Source organism: Lepus europaeus, chromosome 12 (assembly GCF_033115175.1).
Source record: "Lepus europaeus isolate LE1 chromosome 12, mLepTim1.pri, whole genome shotgun sequence".
Classification (NCBI taxonomy): domain Eukaryota; kingdom Metazoa; phylum Chordata; class Mammalia; order Lagomorpha; family Leporidae; genus Lepus; species Lepus europaeus.
Window position 1 is genome coordinate 3,267,056 of NC_084838.1, and position 19,376 is coordinate 3,286,431.

General features: G+C 62.2%; 1 protein-coding gene across 1 annotated transcript in view; it reads right to left on the bottom strand.

Annotated features, from left to right (window-relative positions):
- NTNG2 (netrin G2) overlaps positions 1 to 19,376 on the bottom strand; it is a 54,780-nt gene that overhangs the window by 16,091 nt on the left and 19,313 nt on the right. Inside the window, exon 4 of the mRNA XM_062206875.1 lies at positions 15,069 to 15,712. Coding sequence (XP_062062859.1) covers positions 15,069 to 15,712 — 644 coding nt within the window. The remainder of the gene's footprint in view (positions 1 to 15,068; positions 15,713 to 19,376) is intronic.

A 19,376-nucleotide genomic window follows, 5' to 3' on the forward strand; every position in this document is an offset into this window, starting at 1 on the left:
CCTCTCCGCAAAGCTGATTGTAAGCGGGGTCCTCTCCCAGAGTGGGCTCCGTGAGGAGATTGGGGAGATGTGGAAAGGCTTACTGGGGTATTTTGCGTTCTTGAAAACACAGCGCTTCTTTTAAACACCAGGCTCACCAAATCTGTGACCTCAAAAATGCTCCTGCCTAGGTGCGGCCAAATTTGAAGTCTGTGAATTCAGAGAAGTACCTGGGTAAGTGGTGAACGAGTGAATGAAACAGGATGCCATATGCCAATGGGTGAAGCTGGACCCTCACACCCCACACAAGAGTAACTCAAAAGGGACCGAAGGGGCCAGCGCTGTGGCGCAGCAGATTAAAGCCCTGGCCTGAAGCCCCGGCATCCCACGTGGGCACCGGTTCGAGTCCCGGCTGCTCCTCTTCCGATCCAGCTCTCTACTGTGGCCTGGGATAGCAGTGGGGGATGGCCCAAGTCCTTGGGCCCCTGCACCCATGTGGGAGACCCAAAAGAAGCTCCTGGCTCCTGGTTTAGGATTGGTGCAGCTCCGGCCGTTGCAGCCATCTGGGGAGTGAACCAGCGGATGGAAGACCTCTCTATCTGTCTCTACCTCTCTCTGTAACTCTGTCTTTCAAATAAATAAAAATAAATCTTAAAAAAGAAAGAGACTGAAGACCCAGACTACTCATTAGAACAAAACCTTGGGGCTTGTCTTTACAACTCTGCATTAAGGTCCCTAAAACACAGGCAACAGAAGGAAAAGCCAGATAACCTGGACTCCATCAAAACTCCGTATTTCTTGCTTCATGGTGCACCACCAAGAAAGCAAAAAGCCAGTCCAGAGTGGAAGACTGTTGCACGCGCTATCCGTACTCAGTGCCCTGCAGGTGCACCTAGAGCCAGCACTCGGTAATAGACAAACGATGCAGTTGTGAGAAGAGCATCCTCACAGACATCTCTCCCAGGAAGATGCACACGCGACCACGAGCACAGGAGAAGCTGCTCCCCGCCACCGTGGTGAGACAGCTCCATGCCCAGCAGGGCGGCGGGGGTCACAGGGACAGACCACGGGACGGGCGTTCCGGGGCAGCAGATGAGCTGCTGCTTGCCATGCCAGTGCCCCTCAGCAGAGCGCCAGTGGGAGTCCCGGCTGCTCTGCTTCCGACCCAGCTCCTCGCTAACTGGCCAAGTGCTTGGATCCCTGCCACCCAAGTGGGAGACCCAGGCTCCTGGATTCAGCCTGGTGCCAACCCTGGTTTATGGCCATCTGGGGAGTGGACCAACACATGGAAGATCTCTATAACTCTGCCTTTCAAATAAATAAATAAATCTTTTTTAAAAAGACTGTTGTGGTGCAGTGGGTTAAATCTGTGATACCGGCATCCACAGGGGCACCAGTTCAAGTCCTGGCTGTTCCACTTCTGATCCAGCTCTCTGCTGATGCTCCTGGGAAAGCGGCAGAAGATGGGCCAAGTGCCTGGGTGCCTGCCACCCATGTGGGAGACCCAGAAGAAGCTCCTGGCTTCAGATAGACCCAGCTCTGGCTGTTGCGGCCATTTGGGGAGTGAACCAGCAGATGGAAGACTTCTCTGTCTCTCCCTCTCTCTATCTGTAACTCTACCTCTCAAATAAATAAATCTTAAAAAAAAAAAAAAAGAGCAATGATGGCACACGACCACACAGAACCGTTCACAGCAGTGTCACAGCTGCCGACAATCACCCAGCGTCCTGTGTGGCTGACGGGGTCAGCAGAACGTGGTACCCGGCCAGACAGCAACACAGCAGCAAAAATGACCTGGGTGGACTTGAACACGTGCTCTGTGCAATCAGCCAGTCACGAAGCACCACACCCTGGGTGCTTCCAGAACAGGCAAACCCGCCCGGAAAAGCAGACTGGCGGCTGCCAGGGAGGGGCTGACACCGGGATGGGGTGGGCGCTGCGGGTGAGGCGTGAAGGGGGCAGGGCTGCTTTTCAAGGGTGATGAGGATGTTCCAAGACGGACTGTGGGGAGGGCCACAGGCTCTAGGAAGGCACCGGCAGCCACTGCCTCGTACACTTCACACGGAGGACTGTGGTGTGTGAAGTCCACCTCAGCACACTGTGAGCCCACGAGTGGATGAATGAGGTGTGGGGAAACAGGTTTTCCTGCCACGTCACTCCTACGCGCCTGCAGACAGCATCTTACCCCTTCTGTAAACCTACCGCATGGAACCTGAAAGGCCAGCGGACCTGAGAGAGCGCTTCCCGGCGGTCCTGGGCGCACCACGTCTTCTCACGTCCATTCTGCAGACGGGGAAGCCAGACGTGGGGAGGGACGTCCCACAGCTGGGTGGGGGCAGAGCCTGGACCGACCGCAGAGCTGCAGGTGACATCTGCCCTCTCCGTGGCTCGTGGGCGCGAGCCGGGGTGGCATGGCCTCGGTGGGCGGGGCTCCTGCCTGAGTCTTGGTGCACACAGTGGGGTGGCCCTGCACCGGTTCTTAACCAATGTGAGGCTCGGGTTTTCTCAGTAGTCCTGCCTATATCCGGGGCTGTCACAGAGATCCGTGGCACTGGTCACTTATGAATGAGCAAATGGGAGGATGAATGGAGCCGCGTAAGGAATGCACCTGCTTCGAGGCCACTTGCACCCACGTGGGGCTGGGCTCAATTTGCATTTTTAAGAGATTTTATTCCTGTATTTATTTATTTGAGAGACAGAAAGAGCTCTGATCTGCTGCTTCACTCCCCACACGCCCAACAGTCAGTCTGGACCAGGCGGAAGCCAGGAGCCCGGAGCTCAGCCCAGGTCTCCCTGGGCATCATCTGCTGCCTCCCAGGGTGTGCGTGAGCAGGAGGCTGGGATTAAAAGCTGGGCCCGGACTTGAACTTGAGCTGTCTGATACGGGACGTGGGTGTCCAACCTGGGGTTAACCACCGCCCCAACCCCGCCCCCGTCTGGGGCCGAGCCCTGTCCTGCTGGTTGGGAGTTGGCAGCCCTCTTCCCGTCCCGCCCCCTGCCGTGTGACCCGGCAAAGCTCCCCAGCCTCCTTGGGCCTTGGTCTCTGCAGAACAGGGATGGGGCAGCGCAGGCCTCCCCCAGGAAGGAGCCACAGAGACGCTGCGGGGAGAGCTCGGGCTCAGCGCACGCCAGCGCCACGGAAACATCAGCTCCCACTCCCGGCCCTGGCGAGCGCCCGGAGCTCCCCACGCATGGACGCGTCCGCTCCCCATGGCCGCCTTGCTCCCACGGCCACCTTGCTCCCAGGCCGCCTTGCTCCCACGGCCACCTGGCTCCCACGGCCACTCTGCACACAGGACCTGATGCCCAGGGCAGCTCCCTCGCCCGGCTCAGGAACGGGGGTCTCCGGGTGCTCCCCAGGCAGACCGGTCTCCTAGGCACACAGCCGCCCCCCAGCCCCCACCCCCTGCAGGGCCCCCTCCTTCCGCTGTGGCCCGAGTTCTCCTCCTACCCCAGAGGGCCCTGGGCAGGATGAAGTCCATAAAATAAGCCAGGAGGCCGCCGCCATCCATAGTTCACTCACTCGTGGGCGGGCGCCATGCAACATTACCCAACCCCCCATGAAAAGCCAGAAACAGCTCTGCCCATTTCACAGATGAGAAGGGGAGATTCCTGCAGGCCGGGGGCAGGGTGGAAGGGGCGGGCTCTAAAGCCGGACCTCTCCCCGTGCTGATTCCTGCCAACTCCACTTGGGGAATAAAGGCCGGGGAAGGGGCCATGGAGCCAGACCCACTGCGTGCCGGCTGCCATGGCCTCGGCTGAGGAAATGCACCCACAGAGGCGGAAAGAACCTCCCTTTGCCAGCCCTGCCGGTTCCTGCCAGCCCCTGCGCCCAAGCTGGGTGGGGCCTCTCCTGGCCAGGCCCTGCCCTCCTTCCCGGCTACGCCCCCTTCATCCTCGGGATCAGTTTTCTCAAGAAATCGTTTTCTGAATTTGACCTTCAAGAACCATCAGTCTCAGCAGAGAGCCACCCCCAGGCCGCCTGACCCCACACAGCAGTTTTCGGCTCATCCATCAGAATACATTATTTAATCATGAGCAGAGGGACAGTGCCAGGCACTCAGACCTCTGCGGCCCCACCCCGCCCACCACAGCCCGTGGTGGTTTTAACTCTTCATGTGGATCCACAGATGGGAGGGAGAGGGAGAGAGGGAGACAGCTGGGGTGGGGGGAGTAGAGAGGGAGAAGGAGAGGGAGAGGGAGAGAGGGAGACAGCTAGAGCGGGGGGAGGGGAGGGGGAGAAGGAGAGGGAGGGGGAGAGGGAGACAGCTAGAGGGGGGCGGAGAGAAGGAGAGGGAGAGAGGGAGACAGCTGGGGGGAGGGGAGGGAGAGGAGAGAGAGGGAGAGGGAGAGAGGGAGACAGCTAGAGGGGGGGAGGGGAGGGGGAGAAGGAGAGGGAGAGGGAAAGGGAGAGAGAAGCTCAGTCAGCAGCCGAGTTCTGGCCCGGGGCCCTGGGCTGATTTCCCAGGTGACCTTGAACAAGTCACTTTTCCGGGTCTCAGACCTGTCGGTTTTACACCTCGGAAGGGCTGATAACGGCTTAGATGCTAAGTTTCTGTGAGCGCCTAACACGCTGTCTGGCACGCAGCAGGCTCTCTGTCTGCTGAGGGAGGGAGGTTGGCACGGCAGTCGGCCCAAGCGGCTGCCCAGGTAAAGGCCCACGAGCGCCAGAGGCCTGTTCCCAGGTGACGAGGCTCAGCGCAGGGTCTGGCGGAGCTGGTCCCCACATGTTATCATCGGCTGTGACACTGCTGCTATCATTACTGGTCAGCAAGTGACAGGGATGGGCAGAGGGAGGAGGCAGGGGCTCCCAGGAGCACAGCTTAGCCCAAGCCTCCACCCCCCAACCCCAAGGGCAGCCCCTCACCCACCCCGGCGGCAGCAGCTCCTCCGGCAGACACGGTGGAGCAGGCCCCCACAGGCCCTGACTGATCCGGCACCTGGCTACACCTGAACTTTAGATAAAGACTTGTGTTTGTACAGGCATAGCCGGTATGCTATCTGGGACACTTGTACTAAAAAGAATCATTCTCTGTTTATCTGAAGTTGAAATTTAACCGGGCATCCTGGATATCACCTGGCGGCCGCACCTGCCACCCCAGCTCACCTGTGCAGCTCCCTGTTCCCTGACCCTTGTGTGGCAGCCTGGACAGGGGTACCCCATCTCCCCACTGGAAGCTGAGGACGGGGGCCATAGCCACCCGCCTGCTCAGGGGTCCCTAATGAGCTGTTTGTTTCTGGGAGGGGGGGGAGCCCATCTCAGACCACCCAGGTTCTTGGGGAGATGGGAATCATGGCAGGCCCAGCCCAGGGCCCTACAGCCACACACAGGACAGCGGGGCTCTGGCCCGAGCCAGGCTGCAGCGTGCCCTGCCCTGCAGGGAGAGGCAGGCAGTGCCCGGGAGATGCCGGCAGGGGCACCATCTGGGCCCAAGCCTGGCACTGGTACACCACGAAAATCGTGAGCCGAGCCCTTCCCCTCCCTGCGAGAGGAGCAGGGTGTCTGGAGCGTCTCCCAGATGGGAGGCCGGTGGAATGTAGGTCACCTACTGGCTGCCAGAAGCTGATGTCACCCAGTCCTCGGGAGCGAGGCAGGGAGCGCCGGGTCTGGGTAAGCAGTGGCAGGGGTGAGGCTGGACGGGAGGAGGTCCAGCCCCGGGGGGACTTCAGTGCAATCACGGCGACCCCTGAGGAATGGGGTGCAGAGGTCAGGGCCAGGCAGAACCAGTCCCCTTCTCCCCACGGCAGGTCACTCGCACCTGCTCCCTCCGTGTCTGACCCCTGTCCGTGGTCCTGACCCCTGGCAGGTGAAAGAGAGCAGCAACAAGCAGCGCCTTGTGTCCGAGCTCTCTTGTTGGACAGAGCACTCATCTTGGGGTCAAGGCTGTCTCTGGGGACAGGCGCTGGGGTGCAGCGGGCTGATCAACACGGGCACCGAGGTCAGCATCCCTTATCAGAGCATGGGTTTGAGCCCTGTCTGCTCCACTTCCGATCCAGCTTCCTGCTAACACATCCGGGGAGGCAGAGGAGGATGGCTCAAGTGTTTGACCTCTGACCCTTCATGGGAAATCAGAATGGAATTCTGGGCTCCTGGCTTCAACTTGGCCCAGATCTGGCTGTTGAGGCCACTTGGGGAGTGACCAGCAGGTGGAAGATCCCTCCCTCACTCCTGCCCCTCCCCCGCCCTCTCTGCCTTTCAAATAAATAAAACCTTTTTAAAAAATGCTTTTAGGTTTGGGAGGTTGCAAACCCCACATCCCACATCCTGGGGCCAGGGATGCTGGCGTGAGGCAGCTGTGGTCTGCAGGGCTGGGGAGACGCTGGTGTCACCATGGACACCTCTTTCTGGAGGGGCTCCTGAATCCAGGGCTGGGCCTGCACCACCACGCGGAGGGCTGTGGGTGTGGAAGGGGCAGGGGGACCATGTGAGAGGTGGCCCAAGGGCCTCCTCTCCCCAGCCAGTGGGTTCTGCCCTGGGGTCGGCCAGTGGCCTCCTGCAGCCGCTCGCCCCCAGGCTGACCCTGGCCGTGATGAAAAGCCAGGCCTAGGGGTCCTGGTCTCCTTGTGGGGTTGAGGAGAGGCTGCGGCCTTGGCTGGAGCAAAGCAGTGGCCACAGCTGGGGCAGGAAATAGCCAGGGGAGAAGCCAGGAGAGGCCGTAGGGTACGTGGGGTACGTGGGGTCACGGTGGGGGAGCCTGGGGCAGGGAGTGGACTTCCTGCTACTAGTGGGGTGGGGGAAGGGGGCTCCTGGGTGCTGGGGGCTTGAGACCAGCTGGGTCCAAAGGCCGCAGAGCCTGACCTGAGACCTCAGGCAAGGGGGAGCCCGAGCTCAGAGCTGCGGGGGGCGGGGGCCCCTCCGAGGGAACACGGATCGCGCCGGCTGCTGCTCCACCCGGAAAGCAATAGGATGGCAATTGAGTTCATCGCTGAAATCCGATTTGAGCTTCCGCGCGAAGCCCCTTTCTAAGTGCTTTAACATACATCACCTCCCCGGTCTGCCAATAAAGCCTGTTGGCCCGGGCACAGGCAGCAGCCAGGAGGCTGCACGGGGCTGGTGCGGGGGCACAGGCGGGCCCTGGCGCTGCAGGGGTCACAGTGGGGACCGCCAAGGCCTGCACAGGGACCCGGCCCCAGCATTAAGGGAAAGGCCCAAACGGAGGGCAAGAGGAGGAGCTGGGTGTGACAGTGCAGGGCAGGTGGTGACGGGCTGCGGGCTCTGTCACCTGCCTGCCAGCACCCGTACTCCTGTCCTTTCTTCTCCCCCACAAGTCTCAGCATGAGACTTGCTTCCTCACATAGTGCACGCGCTCGTGAACGTATGCCCGCGTGGGCCGGCGTCTTGCACACGGCTGCTGTGGGTTTGGGAAAGCTCCCCAGGGAAGGGGCGATGGCAGGCAGGCAGGGCAGGAGGGGAGACAGTCAGCTCCCGGGAGTCTATCTTCTGGGGGCAGGGTATAGACGGGAGGGGGGTCTCCTAGGGCCCTGCTCAGGCCACAGGGGCAGATGGGGGAGGTGGCCAGGGGTCTCGGGGCGGCAGGAGCCCAAGCACAGTGGGCCGCGGGGATCGGGTGAGACATACTGAGAGCCCCCAGGGCCAGGGCAGTGGTGCCAGGACCCCTGTTGAGCCTGAGTTTTTGCTGGGGTCTCAGCCGGCCTGGGGTCGGCTTGTGAGTGGGCGTGCAGTGCCCAGGAACCCAGGCATGCGTGGGTGGGGGTGAGGGTGGGGGTGCACCTGCAGTGTGTTGTGGGTGTGTGACACCAGTGCCTATGGGAGCGTGTGCAGCCCGCAGCAGGACACAGAGGCAGCAGCTACGAATCGGGTCCACCTGGCCCAGGGCCCCTCCCCAGCCAAGGGGCAGGAGCCAACATCAGGGCCCGCTAAGGGCTCTGCCTGCTGCCCCTCAAGCTGTCCGGCCCAGGCCCCATCAGCCCCAGTCACGGCTGCAGAGCTTCGTATGGCGTTCAGGAGCCTGCCAGGGGCTGGGCTGGGCGGCTGGCGGGAGCACCCTCGGCCGGGGTCGCTTTGAGTCTTTCCTGGAGGGAGCCAGACATGAGCCAGGACCTCAGTATGCCACTGGGCCACAGACCCTCGTCTGTGAGTGAGCCATGCCCCATTCAGGGGCCAGCAGCACGTGCCGCACACTGGACCCCCCGAGCTCACCTGCGAGTCCTCAGATTAATCCTCAGGGCAGTAGGATCCCATTAGACAGGTAGGAAAACTGAGGCTTAGGGGACCTCAAGGGCCTTTCCCTGGGCCATAAAATGGCCAGTGCAGAGTCAGAGCCCCAGTGCGGGCTGCCCCTGGATACCAGGATGCCCCCCTCTGATCCTGACTCTCGACAGATCTCTGAGATGCCAGGGCACACCTGGTGTCTCTGGAAAGTGCTAGAAGCGAGGGTTCTGGTCTGATCCACACACACTGTGTCTGGTCCTCTGCCTGCTCTAGACTCCATCCCAGGCTGACCACTCCCCTGCCTTTCCTGCTGCCCCTGCCCCAACATCACCAATCCTTCTAGATTGTTCCATCAGAATGGTTCGCCAGCAGCTCTGGCCCCGTTTTCCCCACAACCCTTCAGAGCCAAACTTCAGAAGCCTCCTCCCTCCTTATTCACACATTGAGATTTTTACCCTTGAACCCACCCTCCGATGGCCTCTACCCTGGGCTCTCCCACACCGGCTCCTGACAAGGTCACGTCTGAGCTGCCTGTTGCTAAGGCCATGGACCCACCTGTGTGGACCCCTGGGCAGCACTGGACGCGAGACCACTGTGTTGACAGCACTGCTCCCGCCTGCCCGGGGCTCCGCCTGCCCTGCGCTCTGCCTCCTCGCCCCAGCGTCTGGCACTCTGCACGGTCAGGGCTCTCCCGGTGGCCCCGGCACCCCCCACGGCATCAGCTGTCATTTCTGAGCCTGTGCTTTGCCCCCGATGCCCCCAGGGCATCTCACGACCCACAGGGCCAAAGCGGGACGTGGGCCGACTGGAGAAGTTTGTCAGCTTCCCCTGGGACAAAGCGCACCACTACCATGGGAGCTGCCCGTCACACCCGAGCTCTACCCAGGAGGGCAAAGACAGGATCCCCGGAACTGTCCTGGCCTGGGAGCCATCCCAGCCCCCTACGACAGGGGCTGGGTGAGCAGCCATGGCCACGCAGAGTGCCCGTGTGCACAGGTACACCCCTTGACCGCAGGCTGGGCAGAGACACTTGTAGGACAATCAATGTCCCTTGCAGGACATTTCCAAAAAGACAAAGCTCTGAGTAGCTGCTGGCAGCCTGGGTGCGGGAGAGCATTCTCGGGGGAGTTGGGGGGGTGCCCCCTGATCTCTTAATGGGTACCCCAGAAGGTCCCTTTGACAGTCTGAAAAAGCATCTGTACAAATTTCAGAAGCCTCCACCCCCCGGTACAACCCAGGCACAACCCCTGTCCACCCAGCATCTCGCACGGGAGAGCTGTAGTCCCCAGGACGCCTCCTGTGCCCCCACGGCCGCCGCCCCCTCTGCCCCCAAGGCCCGCTCCCCGCCTCACAGCACCTGCCTGAGCCCCCGGCTGCCCCTCAGCAGCCCAGTGCTCTAAGCCTCAGCATCCATGCCCCGCCCCCTCCCTGCCCTCAGTCCGGCGGTGGCTGTCACCAGGCCTAGAGCGGGACCAGCCCCTCCTGCGGCCGCTGCCAGCTCTCTTCTGCCCTCCCAGCCACAGGGCAGGTCATGTGACCTTTTCAGAAGGCACCTGGCACCTGTCCACTGAGGGCCTCCGCACCTGCTGCGGCTCCCCGACCTGGCTCCCCCGAGGGCCCTCCCCACCGCCAGGGTCCAGTCTCAGGTTGATGTGAACTCTCCCCTCATGTTCCCCAGGTTTCTTCCTCCCAGCACCTGCCGTGCTTTCCTGGTTATTAAATGGATTTATTCCCTCCCTGCGGCAGAGCAGGTGCCTGTTAGGCGTTGAACTGTGCCCCCCACAGACACATGGAAATAAGGTCTTTGTGGGCAGGGGTAAGAGACAAGCAGGGCTTCATCCGAAATGACTGGCGTCATCCTACAAAAAGAGACACAGGCAGACCCCCTGCAAAGGCAGACCCCAGATCCCAGAGGGCAACCAGCCAGAGGACGACAGGGCAGAGAGCACACCGGTGTCTACAAGGCAAGGAGTGCCAGGGACGGCCAGCAGCCCCCAGAGGCAGGGGCAGAGGCCTGGGCTGGCCCCTCCCCTCCAGGCTGCACAGCCAGCAACACCTTGACCTTGGACCTCTGGCCCTCCTGGTCAGCCCCACGGCCATGGCCACAGGGGAGCCCCCACGTTCTGCAGCGGGCGGTGAGCTGGGCGGGTCGGGAGGTTCGGGTGCTCAGCACACATGCAACTTGCGACATTCTCAGTTTGTGATGATCAGTCGCGAGCCGAGCCGCATCTGCATTTCAAGGATGCCCCTCCAGGCCATCCTCCCCCTCCCAGGAGACCAGGAGCCCTGGGAGAAGGCGCTCGGGGCTGCCTGGGATTGGGGGTTCTCTCCACTGGACGGTGGCAGCTGTACTGCCCAGCTATGGCTCTCAGCACTCCCCCTGGATCACCCCATTTAAACCCCAGGGTTCCTCTACTCCTGGGGGCGGGAGGGAGACACATGCCCAGGGCCACAGCTAATCCAGGATTTGCACGTGGACAGTCCGTGTGGCTGTGAGCGTGGTGAGACACCGTCCTCGTGGGTCTAAGTGACCAGCTCAGCGCCCCCAGGTCCATGCACAATGCCCACCTACAGAGCTTTCGCATCACCCTACAGAACCTGTCCCTTTTCGTCACTGGCTTCCCATGGTGCCTCCCTGGTCATCACCATGCTGCCTGTCTCTGAGTTTGCCTGTTCTAGGGGCCTCGCAGGGTGGGACCACATGGTGTGCATCCTCGGAGACCGGCTTGCTCCGCTGAACCCAACGGCCCCCGGTTTGTGTGTGGTGCAGCTGTCAGGATGTCCCTCCTTTTAGAGGCGGAACAATATTCCGTTGTGTGGGCAGCCACTCGTTGTCCACCCACTCGCGTGCGGATGGACAAGTGGGCTGTGTCCACTGTCTCATGAACACGGGTGTGCAAACAGCTGTTCAGATCCTGGCTTTCCATCCTTCCGGGGATGTAGCTCAAGGTGCAGTGTCGGGGTCACATGGACATTCTATGTTTCATTTTTCCGGATCTGAGGCCAGAAAAATCCTTGCATCCCAAGGCAGAGGTCACGGGGAGGACCAGCAGCCAAAAGCCTTGGCTTCCACAACCGTGCCTACAGATCCAGTGTTTTCCAGAATATTCCTGAGTGTCACTATCCTATCCCTGGAGTGTGTGGTTCAGAGGGTGAGGCCCCCACCTGTGACACCAGCATCTCATATGAGCACCTGTTAGAGTCCCGGCTGCTCCACTTCCTACCCAGCTCCTGCTACTGAGCCTGGGAAAGCAGCAGAAGATGGCCCAAGTGCTTGGGCCCCTGCACCCACGTGGGTGTAGTTCCAGGATGGAGTTCCAGGTTCCTGGCTTCAGCCTGGCTCAGCCCCAGCCGTCGTGGCCATTTGTTGGGTGAACCAGTGAAGACCTCTCTCTCCCTCTGTCTGTAACTCTGTCTTTTAAATAAATAAATCTTTTTTTAAAAAGTTTCTGGAGCCACCGCACTACTCGCCACAGCAACAGCATCCCATTCCCGCTGGCAACACACAGGGCTCCAGCTCGGCCACAGCCTCACTACACTGCAATCCTCCCTGTGCTGACGACAGCCACCCTATGGAGGACACCCAGCTGTTTCCCAGCCCCACGCCAAGCCCAAGTGATGGGCAGTGACCTCACAGGGCAGGCCATGGGGCCTGATGGGCAGCCTCGACCGCTGGACTGGAACCCAGGCTCCCCCAGCTTCTGCTGGGGTCTGGCTTCTCCTGCGAGGCTGTTCTGAGTCCCTGGGCCGCCCCGGTCCCTCTCTGCCTTTGTCTTCTCCCACAAATGTCCTGGGCCTGTTGATCCTTGGGTTAAGAGGAGAGGGACAGTGCCAGGAGAGACCAGAAACAGCCAGGGAGGAAGCCCTCAGAGGCAGGAGGCAGGGCATGGAGGGTGGGGTGGCACGGAGAGAGGCTGCCTTCCCATCCACCTGTTTCTGTGCGCCCCGCCCCCCGGGCTCTTCCCAGCTGCTCTGCAGCCAAAACGGGGGGTGGGGGAGAGAGTTTGCTCATCAGAGGACTTTGGATTTGGAAGGGGAAGCCGGCAAGATTGTCCCCACGGCACAAGCACATGCGCTCCGGGAGCGGGGGGGAGCTGGGGCCTGGGAACAGAACTGAGGAGACCACGGGCCGGGGCCTCGCCAGAGAAAGCTCAGCGGCTGAGGCTGAGATGGACTTGGCCTTGGACACTCACGGGCCCAGATCTCGGCCCACTTTGCTGTGTGGTTGCCTTGCACTCCCCGGCCTCCCTGGGCCTCCTCGGCTGAACCGTCGAGGCTAGGGGGAGCCCTGTCCCTGTGGACAAGGGGTTGTAAGGTGGGGATCAGGTCTGGCTCGCTCGATGCTGCATGCTCAGGGCCATGGGGAATTAAATGACAAGAGCGCGCACCGCACGCCCTAGGCCTGGGCTCAACAGCAAGAGAGCACGCGGCAGCGTTGCTGTCACTGTTGGGGGACGCGGCCTGGACCACAATGCCTCAGGACCCCCAGGGACAGCTCAGCCCGGGAGCCCCCAGGGCCCCGAGGTGCACACACTCAGGCCCAGTGGAGGCATCGCCCGCTCAGGTCTTCCCTCTCTGGCTTCTCGGCACAGCCCGGCTTTCCCACGGGGAATTGGAGGAGGAGAAGAGGAGGAAGTCAGGGCCTTTGGCCGAACCCTCGAACCAATCAGACCCAACAAGTTGATAAGCCAAGCTGCACTTTTGATTGCACATACAGGCTGTGCGCCAGGGGAGCCGTCAGCACCCACCACTCGCCAGGGAGACATGGGCTCCAGGGAGCCTCAGATCCTGTGTCACAGATGGGAAACCGAGGCTTGGGGGATTGGACCCCAGGCTACCAGAGAGATGACTGACACCCTGCTGAGGCACCCGAGACCCTGCCTGCCACCGGCCAGGCCTGGCCCCAGCAGCTGGTCCAGCCATCGGGACCCTGCGTGAGTCACTGATGATGTGTAAGGCAAGGCCCTTGCCTGGACTCCTGCAGGTGGGGGCCCCGTGGTGCAGCCCAGAAACCAGGTGTGACCCTGGGAGGGTCGGGGGTCTCACCCCCACCCCTAGCTGCTAAGCCGGGTGGGAGTGAGGGGCTGGAGCAAGGTGTCTGGAATCAACCAGGCAATTGCATCCCAAGGCAGAGGTCATGGGGAGGACCAGCAGCCAAAAGCCTTGGCTTCCACAACCGAGCCTACAGATCCAGTGTTTTCCAGAATATTCCTGAGTCACTATCCTATCCCTGGAGCAGGCGTTCAGCCCAGGGATTTAGACGCTCACACCGGACACGGGAGTGCCTGGGTCCAGCTCCTGGCTCTGGCTCCTGACTGCAGCTTCCTGCCCAGGCAGACCTTGGGAGGCAAAGCGTGAGAGCTCAGGGGACCGGGCTCCTGCCACTCATGTGAGAAACCTGCACTGGGTTCCTGGCTCCCAGTCCTGGCACCGCAGCTATCTGGGGCGTGAACCAGGCAGCGGGCTTGCTTTCTTGCTGTGTGTGCGTGTGTGTGTGTGCGTGTGTGTGTGTGTGTATAGACCTCGCGCCTCTGTCGGGGAGGGCAGGGTCTGAATCACAGGCTCCCGTCTGTGCACCTGCTCCTTCCCCACCTGCCACCTGGAGCCCGACTCCCTCCCGCCCCAGGAACAACACGCCCGCTGCCTTTGTCCACCCCTTCGCACGCACAAGGAAGTGAGAGAAAAAGCAGACGCAAGCTGGAAAGGAGAGCCCTCGCCGGCCCTGCCCACCTGCCCGGCAGGCGTCCCCACCACCTCTCCCCGCGGGGAGACGAGGCTCCTCCACAAACATCTACCCGAGATGCAGAAACCACGCACACAAGCTCGCGGCTTTCACAGGAACAGGCCTGTGCTGTACACACCACACGTGGGAGATCCTTCCCACCAGGGCAGCCGGCAGACCGGCCGTCCCACCGGCTCTGGGTGCAGCCCCTGCCAAGGCTCTGCTCGGCCCTGACCCCCAGCGACCTCGGGTCTCACCTCCGCCCCGCTTTAGCCTGCCCCATCCTCTCACATCGCTGTTTCATTTAACTTTTTTTTTAAGTGCACACAACAAGCCAGGCGCTGTTCTGGGTGCTCCATTGACGCTCACTCACGGCGCCCACAAGAAAGGTGCGGTCGGCAGCCACCCCACTCTCCACCCAGCTCAGGGACGAGGTCCCCGCCCCTGCTGGAAGCACTGCCCACAGCCTCAGCACTGCCGGGCATCCAGGGCCGGTTTCACCCCTCATGACAGTCTCTGGCCACAACACCCTCAAACCATCGTCTCCAGGCCCAGGCAGCAGGCCTGGGGTGCCCACACCCAAAGAATGGTGTGGCCCTGGCCCAGCTCCGGGGAGACCACCTCTGACCTCGGGGCTGCTCCGACAGTCTGTCTGCAGGGCTCTTGAGCCACACCGGGGAGTTTATATTAACGATGGGACTTCCGGGAAAGGGGGCTGTGGCCCACGTGGGTGCAGCCTGAGCCCAGAGGCACTGCCGACCCAGGCCAGCCACACGGGCAGTCAGTCCCGCCTCTGAGGTCAAACCCTGGCTCCCACGGCCCGGGGGGCCTCCCTGCTTGGTGACACTGCACACGTGTGGTCACCGGCCGCTGCCCTAGGCACCTTCTCCCGTTGCTGGTTTTCGCCGGTATCTTTTCGTTCCAGTGGATGGCAACCATGAGCTCCACTGAGTTCTCGGAGTCATCGGGCGAGGGACTGAGCCTCAGGGGGTCCTGTCCACGAGCCCAGGGAGACAGCGGACAGCTACCCAGCCTCCCCAGCACATCAGCACCAGGCTCGCTCCCGGCCCTGCACCCACACCGTCCAGCCACACCCACGCGCTCCAGGCCTCCCGAGGGCTCCAAGCTTGCGCACACGACCCCAGGTGCCCCCGGGCCCTGCCAGGCCTGCCCCCTCCCGCCCCCAGCCTGTACCTGCCAATGACCTCGATGTTGGAGATGGCGTAGAAGTACTTGTAGAGGTTCTCGCGCTGCACGTAGGTGCCGCCCAGCGCCGGGCGCAGCAGCCGCATGCGCAGATCCGTGAGCGTGAAGAACTCCTTGAGGCCCTTGGCGCTCTCCAGGCGCGTGTAGAGGTTGTCCATGTTGCGCAGGTCGGGGCCCGCGAAGATGGCGAAGCGGTCCCGCACCTCGAAGCGCACGTGCTTCTCCTTCTTGGAGCCCGCCCAGCGCGAGTACTCCTCCGTGCAGAGCACCCGGTGCGCGCTGGAGGAGGACATGTCGCGGGCGCGCCGGGCCGACATGCCGAAGGCCTCCATGCAGTCCTCGGCGTAGAACTGGTAGGGCTGCCACGTGCGCCCGTTGTCCAGCGACTTCTCCAGCACCATGACCGTGGGCCGGCCGTACTCGAAGGTCACCACCACGTCGTCCGTGAGCTCCACGCTCTTATTCCAGGACAGGGTGATGTTGGCCTCCAGCGGGCTGGGGTAGCGGCTCCACGTGATGCTCTGCCAGTAGGTGACCAGCCCCTCGTCCTCCTTGTCTAGCATGAGCCGGGGCGGGTGGGCCAGGTCCGGGTTGGAGGCGTCACACTCGTTGCTGCACAGGTAGGGGTTCTCCTGCAGTGGACAGAGAAGGGCAGGGTGGGCACGGGCCGCTCCCACCCGCGCCGGGGAGGCCGCCCGGCTGTCACAGAGCCCACGTGCTGGTAAACGGGGCATCAGTGGGAGGAGTCCTCCCCGTGGGCACTTTGTGCCCCCTTCCCCGGGGTACCCAGCTTCTCAGCTGTGCTGTTAATCCCTTCTCCAGAGTCGCCCAGGAGGGGCCGGCGCTGTGGCACAGCAGGTAAAGCCGCCGCCTGCAGTACCAGCATCCCATGTGGGCACCGGTTCGGGTCCTGGCTGCTCCACTTCCGATCCAGCTCTCTGCTATGGCCTGGGAAAACAGTGGAAGATGGCCCAAGTCCTTGGGCCCCTGCACCTACGTGGGAGACCTGGAAGAAGCTCCTGGCTCCTGGCTTCGGCCTGGCCCAGCCCTGGCCATTGTGGCCATCTGGGGAGTGAACCAGTGGATGGAAGACCTCTCTGTCACTCTGACTTTCAAATCAGTCTTTGAAACAAAAACAAAAAACAAAGTCCCCTTAGCTCCCTGTCACCTAGAGAATGGAAGATTCCTGACCCTGGTCCCCCTGCCCCTGCCCTGTGACACAGTTGCTGAGCCCCCCTGGGGGGCTCGGCTTGGCTGAGCCCTGACCCTGTGAGCCCCGCCGGTCCCCACCTCGGAGCCTTGGCTGCCTCAGATGTCCCACTCACATGCTCGACCCTTCAGACACCCCCGATGCCAAGATGCCCCGAACCCTTAAACAGTACCATTGGGCTGGGGAACCCTTCGGGGAGCTGGGGGCGCCCTCCCCATCCACACCCTCTGCCCCGCCTCCGTGTGGCAGCTCCCGCATCACATGCTGGACCATAAACCGGTCAACGCGGGGAGCTGCCCCGGCAGATGGTCAAACCCAACGCAGAGTCGCGGCAGCCCGGACTGGCAGCCAGCCCGTCCGCACTTGCACTTGTCATCAGAGGGGCCGCTCTGTGGGAGCCTCAGCCGGGGGTCCGCACCCACCCAGGACAGGAGCATCGGAAGTGAATCAAGTCCTCGCACACACAGTCGGCCTCCTGAGGCCTGGAGATCTGATTGTTGGGGCCGAAGCCCCGCCCGCTGAGGATTGCAGGGCACTGCCCCTCGCTTCCTGCCTCTCCTCCCACCCCACCTGCCAGCACCCCTCCCCCATCTCCCTGTGCCCCCACCCCCACCCCAGGAGGCGGCAGCCCCGTCACCTGGCCCAGCAGTGGCCAGCTATGAGCTCCATTCCCCATGTCTGGACCCATGCGGGAACTCAGCCCAGAGACCCGGGGCTGCCCCCCACATACACCCAGGGTCCGAGGGGTGCACAGGCAGGGCCGGGGCCTTCCCAGGTCAGGGGCCCTGCTCTGTGAGCCACTGACACTGCACGGGCAGCACAGGCGGACCCCCGACGAGCCAGCTCAGCTCTGTGCAAACCTAAAAGCGTTGTGAAGGAGAGTGGACACACACACACATGTACACACATGCACACATGTACACACATGGGTATACACACATGTACACACATACATATACACACACATGCGTATACACACACAACACTGTCACAGACTGCCACACGCACCACAGACGGCCCTGTGTGCTGAACGCCGCAGGTGTACGTGCGGAGACAAAGTGGCCTGCGTGGGAGCTGAAGCCGCCCACTCTCAGACGAGCCACAGGGTGTCCATGGCGGGAGTGCGCGCGCTGCCTCCTGAGGGCTGAGCCCGCGCCCTGCTGCCCGCCTCCCCCCAGGCGACACGCCTCAGGCCGCGGGCTTTGATCCTCCGTGGTGGAGGACAGATCCCCAGACCCCCCAGGGCCCCTCAGTGGGCACAGCTGCCCTGGCGTCCACCGAAGCAGGCTGCACAAAGCCCTCCGTGACCAAAATAGCTCTGACCTCAATCCCCCTGCGTGCCAGCGTCCCCTGAGCCCGGCCTGAACCGCCACTTCCTGCTGTCCCTGGAGGCCAACACCTGTTGAACAGATGGGGCCCAGGGCAGGGCAGGGCTGGCCCAGGCCTTCCTGAGGGGCACGGTCCTCGTGAGGACGAGCCTGCTCCTCACACACACCACGGCGCCCCGTGGAGGGGCCGGGCTCAAGCGTGGGGGGCTGAGCTTCCTCACACCCTGGCCAGTGATGGGGGGTGGCTGGGGGCTCCCTGGGGGTGGCCGTAGGCTGCAGAGGCTACTGGGGCTGCAGTGGGCAGGTGCGGCCCAGAGGGACCCCCAGCTCTCCGCAGCTGGGCAGGTGCCCTAGGTACTCGCACCTGCACGTGGTTTATCTCCGGCTCTGGGCCTGCCCTCCCCGCTTCTTCCACAGCCCTGGCTGCCTCCCCAGGATGGAACTGTGTGCCCCAGCCCCGTGCTCCGTGTGCAGCTGTGTCAGGGCCAGCGTCCTTCACCTCCAGGGCTGTGGGGCCACACGTCTCTGGGGTTTGTGCCCGAGCTAAGTCGACGCCTCATCCCTGGCCAGCAAGGGGGACAGGGAGGGAGGAAGGGCTCAGGGGGTGGCACTGCACTGTGAGGTTATTTCACAGTGGCTCCCCATGGGACCTCTCCCAAGAGCCTCGCTTTGCCATACGCTGCCACCAGGGGGCGCCACGCTGCCTCTGCCTCCCTGCCTCTGGAAGGCTCCTCCCAGCCCAGCACTGGGGACTCTGTCCATCCCCCCCTGCCTGCCCCCCACTCCCGCCCAGGTCATTCTTCGTCCTCCTGGTTTGCAGACCCCCACCCCCACTCCGTGCACCTCCTCCAGGCAGCCCTCCCTCCCTGGCTCAGTCTTTGAATCCAGTGCCCCTGTCGTCAGCCACAGAGCTGGGAGTGTGCTGACGTGGGCACTGTGCATTGAGGGCCACTCACTGAGTCACACTCGTCATTATAATAATCGAGTGCTTCAAAGAGCGCGTGGAAAACGGAATCAAAAGCTAAGTTTAGGGGCCAGTGCTGCGGCGTAGCAGGTAAAGCCGCCACCTGCAGTGCCAGCATCCCTTGTGGGTGCCGATTTGAGACCTGGCTGCTCCACTTCTGATCCAGCTCCCTGCTATGGCCTGGGAAAGCAGTAGAAGATGGCCCAAGTCCTTGGGCCCCTGCACCCACGTGGGAGACCTGGAAGAAGCTCCTGGCTCCTGGCTTTGGATTGGCCCAGCTCCGGCCATTATGGCCATTTAGGGAGTGAACCAGTGGATGGAAGACCTCTCTCTCTCTGTCTCTCCCTCTCCTATCTGCAACTCTACCTTTCAAATAAATAAATATTTAAAATAATTTTTTTTGACAGGCAGAGTGGACAGTGGGAGAGAGAGACAGAGAGAAAGGTCTTCCTTTTTGCCGTTGGTTCACCCTCCAATGGCCGCCGTGGCCGGCGCATCGCGCTGATCCGAAGCCAGGAGCCAGGTGCTTCTTCTGGTCTCCCATGGGGTGCAGGGCCCAAGCACTTGGGCCATCCTCCACTGCACTCCCGGGCCACAGCAGAGAGCTGGCCTGGAAGAGGGGCAACCGGGACAGAATCCGGCGCCCCGACCAGGACTAGAACCCGGTGTGCCGGTGCCGCTAGGCGGAGGATTAGCCTAGTGAGCCGCAACGCCGGCCAAAATAAAAATTTTTTAAAGCTAAGTTTATATGGTGCAAAACAAAATTTTGAAATCCATGCACAATTTTTCCTGAC